The sequence below is a fragment of the Peromyscus leucopus genome, chromosome 2 (genome assembly GCF_004664715.2).
Source record: "Peromyscus leucopus breed LL Stock chromosome 2, UCI_PerLeu_2.1, whole genome shotgun sequence".
Taxonomy (NCBI): domain Eukaryota; kingdom Metazoa; phylum Chordata; class Mammalia; order Rodentia; family Cricetidae; genus Peromyscus; species Peromyscus leucopus.
Genome location: NC_051064.1, coordinates 62,194,458 through 62,209,629, shown reverse-complemented (window position 1 = coordinate 62,209,629; position 15,172 = coordinate 62,194,458). Strand labels below are relative to the sequence as shown.

The 15,172-nt window shown below is 43.2% G+C and overlaps 1 protein-coding gene across 6 annotated transcripts in view; it reads right to left on the bottom strand.

The window, feature by feature from the left end:
• Susd1 (sushi domain containing 1) overlaps window positions 1-15,172 on the bottom strand; it is a 124,495-nt gene that overhangs the window by 3,835 nt on the left and 105,488 nt on the right. For 2 of the 6 annotated variants that reach the window (XM_037202626.1, XM_037202622.1), the window contains 2 exons: window positions 7,066-7,105; window positions 4,474-5,096 (listed from right to left, as the gene is read on the bottom strand). The exons of 1 other annotated variant lie outside the window; for it this stretch is intronic. In XM_037202626.1, the coding sequence (XP_037058521.1) occupies window positions 4,966-5,096; window positions 7,066-7,105 (171 nt within the window). In that variant the 3' untranslated portion in view covers window positions 4,474-4,965. Of the gene's footprint in view, window positions 1-2,547; window positions 3,187-4,473; window positions 5,097-7,065; window positions 7,106-10,926; window positions 11,183-15,172 lie in introns of those variants that run through there. 3 more of the 6 variants (XR_005090833.1, XM_037202624.1, XM_028856430.2) reach the window with 3 other exon arrangements.

Here is a 15,172-nt window from a genome sequence, read left to right as displayed (position 1 = left end):
AGAGAGAGAGAGGAGGACTCAGCATTGGAGATGGGTGGGGGTGAGGAGGGCTGGTACTTTCATTGAGTGCTTGCTTCATCAAGGAACTCCTCCTCCTCTCCAGTTTCGTTATCAGTATTTCCCCTTATATTTTCCCCATACACTTCCTCCACACTTTAATCTTTGCTAAGTGAAAACATTGACCTGAAGGACTACAGACTGGAGTCCACGCTGTGTGAGTCCTGGGTCTGCTGTCCATTCATCAGGAGTTGCTAGTTAGGGGACGTCGGCTTGCACCACCATGTGCATCAAGTGCACCCATGTCTTGGCCCATCTACAGCCCTCCCATGCCCACTGTGTCCACAGGGGTGTTGCTAACTGTTATCAGAAGTCACAGTACACGGTTGTCTGCCCTGCTTCCTCGGCCAGTGAGTCTGTGTCGGAAGGAGAGGAGGGACACCTAAGTGACAGTTCACGCTCCGTCTGACTCATCAGAAACACGGCCACCGTCGCTATCAGAGGGCCAAGCCATCACCTGATGATCTGGCCTGCCCTTGACCTCAAGCTATCTTCAGGAACACTTTGGGTGATGCCTCCTTTGCACAAAGTCCTCATCCACTCCCCAGCCCCAGCCTCTCTTCCAGATCTCACAAAGGGCATCTGCAGTTCTTTATCTGTCTTATTTGAAAATGCTAAGAGCCTGCTCTGATGTGCTTCATCTAGGTGGAAAGGCATTAACCAAACCCCTCACAATCCAAAAGGACAGAGGCAAAGCAGGAGCCGAGGAACCCAGCCTCCCCCAGACCATCCACCCGCAGCATCCACCTCAGCGGTTGGCCCAGCTATTCCTTGCTGCGGACATTAGTACTAAAAAGTGACCTTCAACCTTCGGGGCTGGTGAGGTGATGACTGAGGGGTCAGGGGCACTCCTGCTCTTCCAGAGGGCTGGAGTTCAGCTCCCAGCACCCCTCTTGATGAGCAGCAGCTCACAACGACCTGTACCTCCAGCTCCAGAGGACCGGACATTCTCTTCTCACCTCTGAGGGTACTGCACTCATACAGCACACGCTCACTCAGACACAGGCACAAGCATAAATAAAAAGAAACAGGGAGCGACCCTGACTTATCTGCGTAGCATAATTTGGACTTTGGCTCCCAGGACTTCCAGGTCTGGATTATATATCTGTGGTTCACTTTGCACAGACTCTCAGTCTAAGCACACTCAGGGGGTGTGGCCACACAGCTTCTTCCTCTGAGAACACCTAACTAACAAAATTTACAAGTGGCCAGTTTGAATTATAGTTGTTGTTTTTTTTTTTAATAGTTTTGCCATTCTCTGGCTCCCCTCCCTTCCACAGTTTCATGCTGTGGGACCTTTTATTTTCCTTCTGAATCATCTGTAGAATATTCTCCTGGAAACTCAGCTGAGTGACTCATGTGCTGTGTTAGTCATTCTTAGAGAAAGTAAATACCTTTGAACCGTAACCCTCTTCTCCACAGAGACTCTCTATTCTGGGAGTCAACAGTAAACGGGTTTCTCTTTAATCGTTCACCGATAGATCACAGGTGCTGAAGAGGAAGTTAGACCCAGGGACAACCTTGACGACTTCCTCTGGGCGTGGACATGTTGTTTTCAGAACTGTACGTAAGTATGGTCATTTCCTGAAAGCAACTGATGCCATCAAATGGTACAAATAAATTAGCGCCATGACTCGTCTGACTTGGGACATACATATTCAGAGAGCAGTTGTGCCTCAGTTTGAAGACGGAAGAACAAGAGTAATGATTCAGTGCGTTTGATTTCTCTTTGTTATTCTAGGGTCTTCTTATTTGAGTTCCCTGCAGTGGGGGGGACTAGAAAAGGGGAGCAAAGCGGGAAATAAATGAGAGGTAATTAATGTTTGATAAAGCAGCAACAATGCTGGGTTCCTTTTACTGTAACTGAACACATTGCCATAGGTTTAGATAGCTGTAAGGCCACTGATTAGCTCACAGTTAAGTGGAGCCAGGTTCGGATACACTGGGACGGGTTCTCTGTGCACCTTTGCAGAGCTGGACGCAGTGTGTTGAATGCCCGCCTTCCCTTCTGCAGGCTCTGGGAAGGAGTCCGCTCCCAAGTCCATTCTCACTGTCAGCTAAATGCAGTCCCTTGAAGCTATACAACTATGGTCCCCATTTCCTTACGGTCTGTCAGCAAGCACCGATCGTCTTCTGCGGGCCACCTGCACCCCTCGCTGGCCAGTCAGCAAGGGCCTCTCTCCTGCAGGTCACCTGCACCTCTTACCCTGTGGCTCTTCAATGCTAGCAGGAAACTCCCAGTGTCAAATCTGTCTCAGTCCCTGACCTGTAGACCCAGGTTCAAGGGTCTGTGTGATACGTAAGGCCTATTAGAATAATCTGCTTGTTGAAGACTCCATCCTCAAAGGGCGTCCTCCACAGCATCACTTAGAATAGCCTTTGAATGAATAACCAGGGTCCACGAATGTGAGAGACACCTTACAGTTTAGTTCTACCTACCATAACTCTGAAGGTGTTTGTGTGTGTGTGTGTGTGTGTGTGTGTGTGTGTGTGTGTGTGTGTGTGTGTTGAGAGAGAGACAGAGAGACAGAGACAGAGACAGAGAGAGAGATTCCCCAGTATTCCTAGGGGATTGGTTCCAGAAAACCCTCCCCTAAGATAACAAATTTTTTTTAATATTAAAGTCTCACATGAAATGTGCTTACATATAACCTATTTACAATCTCTTTCATACTTTTTATTTCTCTCTGGATTACTTAGAACAGTGAAAACAGTGTAAATGCTAAGCAAATAGCGGATATACTATATTGTTTTAGGAATAATGACAAAGGAAAAGGCCAGCCTATGCTCAGGGCAGTGGCCATTGTTTTCTGGACTATCTCAATCTGCAGTCAATGGAATCCACAGATGCAGAACCCCAGAGACAGCTGGCTGACTCTGTTTACCTGCACATTCACCTTAAGCTTGCATCTTACAATTTTTCTTGTTTATTTAATTTGACGAGTATTAAAGCTATGTTTCATTCTTCATAAAACTGATGGCTGCCTACCTGCCTGATTCAATGCCCTGTGGTGAGCATCTGAAGCATGCCCAGCAATGATGCAGGTTTTGTTTTCAGTATTCTCTCCAAGTGTTTGAAACCTCGTAGAAAAAGATCATTGCCAGCTGCTCTGCAGTTGGAGAGAATAGCTAAAGAAAAAGAGAGAGGAAGGTGTGACCCCAGAGAGTTCTGAAAAGCTTCCGGAAGAGGGTGTTGGGTTTTCATCTTGAGCAGGTGGGCAGCCCCAAGCAGGGAGTCACAGGTAGCTGGCGGGGCATTCGGGTGGGAGTAATCAAGTCATTATGTGAGCAAAGACCTTAGAGAGAAAGAAAGAGAATAACTAGGACACCCATCTGAACGGAGAAGGAGGAGAGAACTGATCAGAAGGTGTGTTGGTCTCAAATAGAGGCCTCCAGACGCGAGGCTGGGAAGCCATGGAGAGGCCTGGAAGAGCCACCAAAGGAAACACTAAAGGAGTCATTCAGTTCAGAAGTGAGGCCATGGCAGCAGGCAGGCTGGGAGGAAGAGGGGAAACCTGAACCCCTGTAACGGGAGATGGACAAGCAGGCTGTGCCATCTGTCTGTGCGACAGGGATGAAGGCCTGAGCTCTGTGTGACAGAAATGGAAGCCAGTGTAACATGCAGGCTGAGAGGGAACTGAGGCGTCACCAAGGACTAGGGTTTCACTGCTGTGCCTAGAGAATGTCCCCTGATTATAGTTTGCCATCATCCCGGTGACTCAAGAAATCACAGACTCACAGTACTTTGTGGCTGGAAGGAATCTCAGCCCAGGCAGAGGCAACTGAGGACTGGCCAAGCTAAATACCATTTCAAAGACACTGTCTGATCAGGAGCTTGACGGAGGCAAGGAAGCCCAGGCCTCTGCATTTGACATCAAATGCAATTCCCTGGCTCTAAAACGTTCTTAGTGGTGTCACTGTGCAAAATATAAACACAAAACTCAGCACTGGGCAAAAGCCAGAATAGGAACAAGGCTGTGTGTACTTCGAGGACCTGGAGTGACCTGGGGATAAACCTGGATCACACTCCTTTCCAAATTACCTTCTGAAATGGGAGCTGTCCTAGTCAGGGTTTCTATGGCTACAACAAAACACCATGACCAAAAAGCAAGTTGGGAGGAAAGGCTTTATTTGGCTTACACTTCCACATTGTAGTCCATCATTGAAGGAAGTCAGGACAGGAACTCAAACAGAGCAGGAACCTGGAGGCAGGAGCTGATGCAGAGGCCATGGAGGAATGCTGATTACTGCCTTGCTTCTCATGGCTTGCTCAGCCTGCTTTCTTATAGAACCTAGGACCACCAGCCCAGGGGTTCTACCCACAATGGGCTGGGTCCTGCCCCATCAATCAATAATTAAGAAAATGCTCTCCAGGCCCGCCTCTAGCCTGATCTTATGGAGACATTTTCTCAGTTGAGGCTCCAGTGACTGTAGCTTGTGTCAAGTTGACATAAAACTAGCCAGCATAGGAGTCTTCACTTTTTATTTATCATCATCTTTGCCATCATTATCATTGTTTGGGTGTTTGAGACAGGGTCTCACTATGTAGCTTTGGCTGTCCTGGAAGTCATTATGTAGACCAGGCTAACCTCGGACTCAGAGAGTCACCTGACTCTCCTCCTGAGTGCTAGGATTAAAGGTTCTCAGTACTGATTCCTAAGTTAAGAGGAGAGAGAGAGGGCCACTTGCAAAAGCCACTCAGATATTCCCCAAATCCTTCCTAGTCACCACAGAAGAACCACAGCCTCCTCTCTGGCTGTTTCTGCTGCCCAGTTTGAATGTTTCCCAATCATATCAAAGAGTCACCGGGTAGGGTGGATTCCAGAAGCTGTTGTCTGTGTCAAAAAGCCTGCCCATCTTAATTCACAACTCTTTCCCTTGTAAGAACTCCATTCTGTCCCTGGAGCTTCAGGGAGTGGACTGGATGAGCGCGTTTTGGATGTTGGAATCTGTGATTGTTTCCCATACCCTTCTTTGAACCGCCTCAGAAAAGAGAGCCCAGCCACGAGGCACACATCTCTGGTAAGACATGTGGCAATCTACAATACAAGAAGGTGGCCAGATAACTCACCTGGCCCAGATCCAAAATCAACGTCCCTACCTTTGTTGAAGAAAGTTTGAGTAGAGATAAAAAGAGGGAAAGTGAGACGAAGGGAAAGGCAGGCAGACAGAAGCCTCACCCCCTCAGCCCCTCCTCCACAAGGCCTACTAATGGCCCCTACTGACAGTAACAGAGCGCCCACTGTGAAGTCCATCCCTGGCAGTCCGTGTGCCTGGCTGCCCCCCCACTGCAGCCCATTGTCTCCTGTGGCTGTGCTCAGAAGTATGGATGGGGTGACAGTGTGGCCCAGGGGCAGAGGGCAGCAGGCCTCAACCTGTCACCAGGAAAAGGTCCATACTCGAAGGTTATAAATTTAACAAGATTTCTGGAATTAGCTACAAACTAGTGGAATTCTGGGAATCAATTCCACTGGCTGGCTGCCTATTGGTTTTAAAGAAATGTCCTGCCAGGGAAGCCTGAGAAACAAGGATCTATGATTACCCAATCCCGGAGGCAGTTTTCCAACCCCTTAGATAACTCTGTCTGCACAAAGGAGAAGGTTTAGCACCAATCAGCAAGAGCCAGCTCTGGAGCAAAAGGAACAAGGAGGACTGTCCCATCTGCGGACCCAAGTCAGGAAGCCTGACTCATCACGTGCCCCTTGCCGCTGCTAGGACAGCGAAGGCTTCACCTACCCAGGAGGCGGCCACTGTCAAAGGCACTCCTGTTTGCCATTTGACGTCCGTCATACACTGAAGTTTAAAAGTGATTATGTTTCCCATGTATCGTGATTGCACATCTGGATCTGATCAAGAAGAATGCACAGCCCCTGGATTCCCAGCCTTGGAACTAGATGCAGCAGCCAACCTTTGAACTATGTTCTTTTCCTACATTCCTTTTGGGGTTTTGTTTTATTTATTTATTTATTTATTTATTTATTTATTTATCCTATATGTAGAATAATTCTAGTTTGTTAATAAATTATTTTTCTTAATATAATTATGCATCATTTAATAGTGGAGACAATTCTGAGAAATGTGTCAATGGGTGAAAATGTCATTGGGAAATATCACAGAATGTTTGTTCTTCAGCAAAATAGCATGAATGGCTATGTCGCTAGCCCACATAAACTTTTTTTTCCCCTTTTCGGCAGGGTCTTGTTATGGATCTCAGGCTGACCTCAAACTCCTCCTCCTCCTCCTCCATTTGTCCGTAACTGCTGGGATACAGGCACATATGGTCCAAGCCAAGCTTTAGGAGATGCAATCTTATGTGCCTTCCCCTCTATTTGTGGTCCACCACTTGACTCAATTGTCATGTATGGGACTACTGACTATGTGTGTGTGTGCATACATGGTGTACAGCCAAATAGCAGGCTCAGGCTTCTTTCCAGTGCCCCTAACTTGATAAGAATCTCCCCCTTCTCGGTTCCACTCTGGTGGAATAACTGCTCACACTGCTCTGTCCCCAACAAGTCAAAAACACAAAACCCAACACAGACTGATCCCTATCTCAAATCCACGCTGACTCAGCCAATGGAAAGTCACTTAGGCTAGGAGGAAGGACTCCTCTAAACTGTAAAACTCTATGTCCTCACTGAAGTTGCTCATTTAGAGTGTCCTGGGGGCTCATATCTGCTGTCACAGGGCTACAGAAGAGAAACAGAGGCCCAACTGGCACAGCAGAGGTGAGAGGCCCCCACTCATGGTACTGCATCCCAGTTGAGATGTCTTGGACTGGTGACAGCTTTCTGTATAACACCATGAGCTCCCGCCTCTTTAGTTATGGCTCTGCGCTTAAATACGTCCTACCCTAAGACATGAGACTGTCAGCACTTTTCTGAAGACGCCTTAACTTGTATATCTGTTGTCATCTAGGACCATTTAAAACAAGTCCTCCATATAAAACTGGTGCTGCAGCTTGAACATGGGAGAAGGACGGCATGCATAGAAAGAACACGGTTTTACCTTTCACCTCAGCCCAGATGGCACAGGAATATCTTCTCACCTGGAAGGGAAACAGAAATCCATCTAAGCAGGAGGCACAGGGCGTCATTTTAAACAATATAACACAGGTGCTAAATCCCTCCTTTTCACGTTCTAATCTGAACTAGAAAAACCTTTCAAGTCCCATCTAGCTTTTTAAGTGTCTGCATTTGTTATGTGTTGCTGGGTAATAAAGCCATGTCTTCACATGTGTTTTTACCACCTCTTACACCTTATAATCAGCCATGTATCACCAGTGTTCAAGGGGCTGGCATGGGTAACAGGTATAGGAGTCTGTGGGTTTCCAAAAGAGCTCAGAAAACTCACACCATGAGTAGACAACGAATGTCGGGAACATCATTCCGCTGCCAGATCTGAGCAGCTGGCATGGACTGTTTGAGTACTGCTGAAAATTCGGAGACCACACCTAGGTTCACCAGGAAGCACTGGTGGGTGTTATAGGCAAGCAATGAGAAGGTCTGGTAATGTAATAATATTTCATCTCTCTAGATGAGGCTTAGCAACTCCATTCACCCCAAATGTGTCTAAAAACCAGCAAGAAAGCAACAGGACAAAGCAAGAAATCTACAAACTCACTAGAATGGAGCACCTCGTCTTCTGGCCATTGTTAGCACACACATACCTGTCAATCAGGATGTCTGGGACTCTTGTACATGACTAAAGATTTGGTACAGTCTCCCCTAGGGGAAGAAGTTACAGAATGACCTCTCCAACCTTACTATGAGAATCTGTTTCACGTGATACACTTGGACATTCTGGTTTTTACGTTGCATTGTTTTGTTTTGTTTGTTTGTTTTTCAAGACAAGGTTTTTCTGCTGGAACTCACTTTGTAGACCAGGCTTGCCTCAAACTATCCGCCTGCCTCTGCCTCCTAAGTGCTGGGATTAAAGGTGTGCATCACCATGCCTGGGGCTGGTTTTCATGTTCTTAAAAAGGGGGTTTATTGTTTTTGGTTTTTGCTTTTTAAATATATTTAAACTGAAATTTTCTGGGCAAGTTTTAAGTAGCCACGGGTTTTGAATATAATTACACTTTGTCTTGAGGCTAAGTTTTGAAATTAGAAATGGAGAAATACGCTTGTCAAGACAACAAGAAGCAAAGGGCTCTCCGATAGTAAGGTGGTTACTAAGGAACTGAAAACACCACAGCAGAGAAGCGGACGGGCCAAGTGAGCAGAAAGGTCACTGACGGGCCTGGATCAGAGGCGTAGTTTATAAAACTCACCCTGGCAGTAGCCAGGGCAAGGAGATGGGTAAAACAAGAGACAAGAATCTGAACAAGTGATGGGCAGAGAAAAGATGGCCATCTATGGACTGTGCTGACCTAAAAAAAAGAAAAGAATGATTTTAAAATGGCATTAAGGTGATAGATCTGAACCAATTTGATAACAGAACAGAGAAGCTGAGAGAGAGGGAGGAGTCGAGAATTATTCTTCGTGTCCTCTTTTAGCTACAGGGCATAATGGGGCATGGATTAGGAGAAATATATGGCAAAAAAAAAAAAAAGAAAATGGAGATGTTGGAAGACTTATGCTTTCAAAGTATGCCATGAACACAGTGTAGTACTAGCACAAAGACAAACATATAAGTCAATGAAGCATACTATAGCATCCAGCAATGAATCCTTGCAGATCTTAAATGATCTTTTAATTAATTACCTCACCAACTCCACGAATCCTCTGACTGAAATCCTGAGTCTTCACCCGAATGGGTCTCAGCTGAACTGCCTTAGTTCCTGTTTCCTCACACCTTATATACCTTTCTCTGCCCAGACATCACTTCCTGGGATTAAAGGCATATGTGTGCTTCCCAGTACTGGGATTAAAGGTGTGTGCCAGCACTGCCTGGCTCTATTTCCAGTGTGCCCCCGAGTGATAGGATGAAGGGTGTGTGCCACTACTGTCTGGCCTCTATGTCTAATCTAGTGGCTAGCTCTGTCCTCTGATCCTCTGGCAAGCTTTATTGGGGCATACAATATATTACCACATTTCCCCTTTTTTGTCTAAAATAATAAAAGAAGGTTATAACTAATATAAGTAAAACTATATACAATAAGTATATACAATATATATAATCAAGATTTACATTAACAATGTCCAGTCCATAAACATTTGACAAATTCAGAGAATATACTCCATTATCTATCTATCCTATTTTGGTGAGTCCAAAGTGTTGTACCTAATTCACTTTTATCTTAACTTGTATTACCAACTGAAAACTTTCAAACTTATACACTTTACACATCTTTAGTGAGTTTCTCTTCTGAATTTGTTAACAAGGAAAACTATAACTATCTAATCTTCAACTCCCTCAGAGACCTGAGAAGGAAATATTAACTGAGTAAGCAGGAAGTACAAACAAATGACTTCCAAAAAATCATGAGAAATGACAGAAACAGCTGGCTGCCTGGACAGTCACCCAAGATTTCTCTGCAACGTTGGGGCATCCATCTTTGGCCTACAGGCCTAGCATATCTGACTGACTCAGCTGTGAAGCAGGATTTTCTAAAGGGCCTTCCTACCTTGTCTTGGCAAGGTTCGGCAGTCCTTTCTTTTGTGTCCTGCTTGTCCATTTTGGACAGCATACTGTCAGCAGTCAAGGCAAGAACATTTTCTTGCCCAGTGGCTAACTTTTGCCACAAAGAAAGTAAACTCCATATGGAGTTTCTTCAATGCCCATCATCTTCTCTGAAGTAGATTGGTGCTGCCAGGAGCAGACATGTCTCATAGTCATAAAAAAAAAAAAAGAATCTATGTAATTAAAACATCGTAAGTGCCATATTCTATAGATCTCTGAAGTGTTTGAAGATGACCTCTTTATCTAAGATATATCTTTGTTTGACCTTGAATACATACCTAACATGACTACAAATTCGAGTGTTAATGGGTGACTATTAACTTACATTTCTTTAGAATATAATTAGTTGGTAATAATAACTTTCAAGGATTAGCAATTTGCATTACATTGTTAATGAGCTGTATAGGCACAATACCTTGAACAAGAGTAGAAATAAATATACAATATTTTCTCACAAATCAATCTCAAATTTGTATCACTATATATAATTAGTATACAATATACAAAAATTCAATCCATTGTAAAATATTTAAAACTAGTAGTTGCTTTTTATAAGTAGATTCAATAATCTACCTTTTATTTTATCATTTCCATATTCTCCCTTTTTTCTTTTCAGAGTAGAATCAATAATCTACCCTTTATCCATCACTTCTCTAATTTTTTTTTTTCGAGACAGGGTTTCTCTGTGTAGCTTTGTGCCTTTCCTAGAACTCACTCTGTAGCCCAGGCGGGTCTCAAACTCAGAGACCCACCTGCCTCTGCCTCCCAAGTGCTGGGATTAAAGGCATGTGCCACCACCGCCTGGCCACTTCTCTATATATTTTTTCAGAATAGATTCAATAATCTACCTTTTATCTTATATCTATATTCTCTTTTTTTCTTTTTCTTTTTTTTCTTTCAAACAAGAATCCTAAATCTAATCTCCTTTGTTTAGACTTCTTCCTGACCATTAACAATAACAACTTGTAACCAACCATCCTAAACAATGACAATTATCCATAACCCATTGAAAGACCAAAAACCACCCACCCCACCTCTTGGGAATGTGTGTGTTGTGTTCTTAAAATTAATTCCTGCTGTCTGGGGTCAAAGGCATCTTTAGGGAACCATGAAAAGAAAAATTTTGAGTTAATTGTCAAGCCCTGGGAGAGGTAGCTACATCATTTGTTGTCTGGTCTCTGCATAATGGGAAAGTGCAGGGCTTGTCTCAAGTCCTTGCTCGAGTAGTCTGTGAAACTGGATCACCTCGGCTAGCCATCTCAAAATTGTCCTGAGCAGTTTGTAGTCCAAAGCCAATCTCTGGGTGGTGTTTGTCAGCTTAGTAGTATTATCCTGATGGAATCTTCATTGTGGGTTCCATCATCTTTTTGGAGACTTCAAAATCGCATTGGGTCAGATTATTCCTTTTCTTGGTAATTTTTCCAGGTAGTTCTCTCTTCTTCTTTAGATGTTTATCTGTTCAAACGTCTTTAAATTCTTGAAGATGTTTGTTTTTATTTTCCTGAAAAGACAAAAACAAATCCCTTCCTCAACTCTAACTTTGGGGAGTTTCCAAATCTAATTTGTCAATTTTGATTTATGGTTTCTCCTTAAATTTTTGTTTTATTTCTAAAGCTGTTCTATCATCCAGAGCAGTATGGTTTTTTACAATAGGATTAGGGTCTTTAATTGCTCTGGGAAGGGGTTTCTTCCATGATGGCAGGAAAGGACTGAACAGAATTTGTCATGGGGGCCTGCAAGAGGCCCCTTGGGGCGTTTCCTGACAGCAAAGGCAAAGAATTATCTTGCCTGTACCTTTTTGATCTACATTCATTAGTCCAATGTCTGTCGTTGCCATACCTTCTGCATAATTCAGAAGGGAGGGGCATTCTGTTGGGATTATTTCTTGAAAAAACATTGTTTCTAGGAACATCCTGTTTACAGTTCTTTTTAGGTGACCTTGTTGAACACATTTGAAACATCTGACATTACTATTTTTCTTCAAACCTCTGGAAATCACCTCTCCTATCCAAGCATCATCATGGTCATGAGATTCAATATTAATTATATCTCTGATCTATTTCTCCAAGGGTGCTGATCTTGTCTTTAACAGCCTAATTACCCTTTTGCATTGCACATTAGCATTTTCAAAAGCCAGAAATTCAATTATTATATGTCTAGCTTCTGAATTTAGTATCATTCTATTTACTGCTGAAGACAGCCTTTCTAAGAAATCAGTGAAGGTTTCTTTTGGGCCCTGTATAACTTTTGTAGATGACTCAATTTTCTTTCCTACTTCTTCAATTCTGTCCTAAGCATTAAAGACTGCCATGTGGCATAAGTCAGGGAGCGGTCATCATATAGATATTGCCTTTCTACTTTAGCATCACCTCCCTCTCTAAGAAGTTGATCTTGGGAGATTTCCATACCTCTAGCCCTACTTTGTTGTTCAATGGTCTTAGCCTCATCTTTCTGCCAGGTCCTCCATTGTAATTGTGGACCAGCTTCTAGGACAGCTGTAACCAAATCTCTCCAGTCTTGAGGGATAATTCTATCACAAGTTGACCACAAATTTAACATCTGCTTCACAAATGGGGAATTCATACCATTCAAATCTACATTTGCACAGGAGTCCAGTCAACTCTTAACATAGCCTTGAGCATTTGGCAGTTCCTGTAAGTTTACTGGATACATTAACGTTGACTGTTTGAAAGCCTGAGGCTGTTTCTCTGTAACCGTGATGCAATGCTGAGATTGGTTCACCTTTAAATTCTTCTGTCTGAGTCTGAATTTCTCTATGATCTGTTTTAACAAGTTTTTCTAAAACTTTTATCTTGGCACTCATATTAACCAACCTTTTTAATGATAAAACAAAAATGATCAAACAAATAATACTTATAATTGACATTACATCTATCCCATCAACTTAATAGATTTAAGATTTATTAATCTCATTTAATAGATTGATGTTCCATTTTCAGAACATCAATCGTATTATCAAACAGAGACCAAACATTCTCCATTGTAAAAACATTCCTCATTTTTTAATGTGGGGAAAAAACTTTCTTTTAACTAATTCCTCCCTTTAAGAAATCTTAATTGACTCACCAAATCTGCTGATAATGACGATTCAGATGATGGTGTGGCAGCAGCCTGAGGAGGGGGCCCAAGGAAAGCCAGAACCCACCAAGAGGAAAGATGCCAAAAAGCCAGCTTTCTGCACTGGGGAACATGTGAAAGCAGCTAATTCTGGGGTGTTTGGAGCTTGAGCCTGGGGAGTTTGCTGCAGAGAGGCTGCAACAGAAACTTAGACAGTGGGGTGGAGACTCCAGCCCAGGCACGGTGGAGATTCTGGCTGCATGTAGCTCCTGCCTGAGCCACAGGCAAGTGGCTTTTTCATGAATTCATGCCCCACAAGTTGGATGCCAGATGTTGTTCGAATCTTAGATGGTCTTTTAATAAAAAAAAAAAAAAAAAAAAAAAAAAAAAAAAAAACCCGGAGTCTGATATTAGGGTGAAAGCTGAAAGATCAGAGAAGCAGAACAGCCAGCCACTAGTTCTTACCTCTACAAAATCCTCAGCCTAGAAAGAGTGAGTTCCTGTAATCCTCAGCCTAAAGAGAGTGAGTTCTCACACCTTATATACCTTTCTCTGCCCAGACATCACTTCCTGGGATTAAAGGCAGGTGTGCTTCCCAGTACTGGGATTAAAGATGTGTGCCACACTGCCTGGATCTATTTCCAGTGTGGCCTTAAACTCACAGAGATCCAGACTGATCTCTGCCTCCTGAGTGATAGGATTAAGGATGTGTGCAACCACTGTCTGGCCTCTGTGTCTAATCTAGTGGCTGGCTCTGTCTTCTGATCCTCTGGCAAGCTTTATTGGGGTACACAATACATCATCACACTTGCTTATATGTCAGATGTTTTTGAAAGAAGCACTTACAATAGTTGGTTTGGTCAACTCAATGCAATCTAGAATCACCTAGAAAGACAGTCTCAGTAAGGGACCATCTAGATCAGGCTGGTCTACAGGTATGTCTGTATGCAGGTATAGAAGATTATTTTTATCATTTTAACCAACAGGGAAGACCCAACCTACTATGGGTGCACCATTCCCCATATTTGGGTCCTGGCCTACATAATAGTGAATAAAGAGTGCTGAGTAATCATTCTCTCTCTGCTCCTGACTGACTAGTTGCTTCAGGTTCCCGTCTTTCCCAAATGATGTGCTGTAACCTGGAATTGTGAGCTGAATAAACTCCTCCCTCAAAGTTGCTGTTTGTCAGGGAATTTTACCATCACAGCAACTGGGCTAGAAACTAGAACAAATACCAAGAATTCAGTGGGGACCAGTCTTTCAACAAGTAGTGTTCACATGTAAAAAAAAAAAAAAAAAAAAAAAAAAAAAAAAAAAACTAGGCTAGACTTTTACCTAATGCCAAATGTAAAAATTAACTCAAAATGGATCAAATGCCCAAAAGTAAGACTTGAAACTACAAAACTCCTAGAAGCCAACACAAGTAGGAAGTTCCTGTCGATGGCTTCTTGGGACTCCACACAGACCGCAAAGAAAAACAGACAAATTGAACTTCAACAAAATTTAAAACTTTTGTGCATCAAAGAACATTAACAGCAAAAAAAAAGGAAGAAAATATTCTCAATTTCATCTCATAAGAGATTAATATCCAAATTATAAGAGCACTCCAAACACCAAAAAAAAAAAAAAAAAAATCGAACAACTCAATTTAAAAATTAGTAAAGTACAACGGGTGGTGGTGGCGCACGCCTTTAATCCCAGCACTTGGGAGGCAGAGGCAGGCGGATCTCTGTGAGTTCGAGGTCAGCCTGGGCTACAAAGTGAGTTCCAGGACAGCCAGGGCTACACAGAGAAACCCCGTGGGGGCAAAAAGAAAAAAGGAAAGAAAGAAAAGGAGAAAAAAAAGGAAAGTACTGGAATAGACACTTGTCCTAAAGGAGTGACAGCCACCAAGCACTTAAAAGATGCTGAACATCCTTAATCTTTAAGGAAATGCAAAACAAGACCTAAGCAAAGCACTACCTCACACCCATCAGGGTGCCTGTTACATTGATATCTCGAGGTAACAGTACTCTGGGCTTAGGCTTCCCAATCCTTAACCCCTGTATTATTGTCACACAGCAGTCCTTGGCCTCTCTGCTGCCCGCACATAGTCTTAAGAAGTCAGCCTCGGTTGGCTGTCAGCACGCCGTGGCTCGTCAGACTCCTGTCCTCGACAGAATGTAATAGATGCCTGTTTTAAATATGAAGAACCTTACAAATGAGATGGCTACATACTTTTGCTTCAAATGTATCAGTCGAGAGACGTTTTGTTAGTATTTCCATAATTTTCCTAGTTTCCAACCCACATGATTTTACACCGAGTTTAGAATTCTCCCAGCTCATTACATTTGCTAATTACTGAAAGAAACACAGCTGGTAGAGAGGAAGCTTTCTGAAAGGGGGTGGGGAGAATGGGGTCTATGAAAACTAA